This window comes from Haplochromis burtoni, unplaced genomic scaffold, assembly GCF_018398535.1.
Source record: "Haplochromis burtoni strain Fernald_Lab_line unplaced genomic scaffold, NCSU_Asbu1 Contig_625, whole genome shotgun sequence".
Lineage (NCBI taxonomy): Eukaryota > Metazoa > Chordata > Actinopteri > Cichliformes > Cichlidae > Haplochromis > Haplochromis burtoni.
The window spans coordinates 62,557-64,437 of NW_024582986.1; the positions used below are offsets into that span (position 1 = coordinate 62,557).

The 1,881-nt window shown below is 38.5% G+C and overlaps 1 protein-coding gene across 1 annotated transcript in view; it reads left to right on the forward strand.

Moving 5' to 3' along the window:
- The window catches only part of LOC102299989 (E3 ubiquitin-protein ligase rnf213-alpha), a gene marked incomplete in the record, with an annotated part of 62,702 nt that overhangs the window by 48,120 nt on the left and 12,701 nt on the right, over positions 1-1,881 (forward strand). The window contains 2 exon segments of the mRNA XM_042214902.1: positions 37-139; positions 334-448. Coding sequence (XP_042070836.1) covers positions 37-139; positions 334-448 — 218 coding nt within the window.

Consider the following 1,881-nt stretch of genomic DNA (forward strand, 5'->3'; position numbering starts at 1 on the left):
TTTACATGTTTACTTTAAATTATTTTTTCCAAACAGAACATAAACAGGTTCACACCAAAGTTTTATCACCATTTGAAGAGTCCGCAGATAAAAACCCGGTTGTGCGATCAGTAATCCTCAAACTGCTACTGAAGTTCAGGTAGGTAACCTACTATAAATATGTCAATCATCAAAGATGATTGAGACTAACAAGACAGGTATCTCACTGATTTAAAGTGTATCTTTTATATCAGTTGACGAGCATTGCTACTTTAATAAAACTTGTGATAAAATCTGTAAATAGATTTAAATTTCTTTACCTTACACTATATGATTGACCTAACTCTGTTTCAGCTTTGATGAGGTTCAGAAATATTTGCAACAACATTTTTCATCTGTTGAAGAAAGCAGATTTGTGGATGATGGGGACAGAGCAGAGCTCTATGCTTTATACATCAACTGCTTGGAGGTAAAACTAGAAAAATGCTGTCTTAATTGTATTTAACTGTGTTAAAATGTACTTTAAAAAGGTGAACAGAAAAGGTTTCAAGAAGAAAATTATTTACTTTGACAGTATACAGTACTCCACAAACAAAAAGTATTTCTCTAGAAGGACATGCTATGATGAATTGTGAAGTACAGAGATGCCTCTCAGAAAACAGAAACCTAACCTTTATTTCAGCAAAAGGAAAGATTAAAGTCCACAGTGTCCATCCAGTCATTCCTTCCTATTCAGTGTCTGGAGGGGAGCTGGCACCTATCCCAGCTACCATAGGTTAAGGGAAGGCTCGGACAGGTCACCAGCCTATCACTGGGCTAACAGATAGAGACAGACAATCATTCATATATAGGGGCAATAACCAATTAACTTAACCCCAATAACTGCATGCCTTTGGACTGTGGGAAGAAGCCAGAGTACCCACAGAGAGCCCACACAGACATATGGTGGATTTAAACTCAGGATCTTCTTGCTCTGAAGCAGCAGTGCTAACCATTCCCCAAACGTTCTGCCCAGCCATGCTGTACAATGTAAATAACAAAATCTAATGTGATCTACTGAACAGAAGGTTGGTGGTTCGATCCCTGGCTGCTCCAGTCTGCATGCCAAATATCCTTGGGCAAGATACTGACCCCAAGTTGCTCGCTGATGCATCCACCAGAGTATGAATGCGTGTGATTGGTAGATAGAAAAGACCTACGCATAAAAGAAAATGGATGTGAATGGGTAAAAGAGGGATGATGTACAGTGGCTTGCAAAACTATTCGGCCCCCTTGAACTTTCCCACATTTTGTCACATTACAGCCACAAACATGAATCAACTTTATTGGAATTCCACATGAAAGACCAACACAAAGTGGTGTACACGTGAGAACATGAATCAATAAAATTGATTCATGTGTGTGGCTGTAATGTGACAAAATGTGGAAAAGTTCAAGGGGGCCGTATACTTTTGCAAGCCACTGTATAAAGCGCTTTGAGTCCTCCGGGAGAGTATAAAAGGACTATATAAGAATTTGTCATTTACAACCAGAGCAAGACAAACAGAATCTAACATACAACACAAGTGGGTGGAAGAACGTGAGATAGGATAAGAATTACACACTATTTATTTGTATTTATACACAAGAGGGCAACTGGGAGGAATGAACGCAGCTAACAACACACAAAGACAACGAGAAAGGAGGGAAGGTCAAAATAAATGCAAGACAGTAGAGACAAATAACTACCAAAACAAAACAGGAAGTTAGAAGTGATAACTAAATGGGTAAACAGAGACCCATAAATGAACTTAATGCAGGGAAACTGATACAGGAGGGTAATATAAGAAATATTTAGGATGAAACTAAAGTCTAAGCCAAACAGGAAACTACGATCTCTAAGGAATGCCAAAAAATTACACG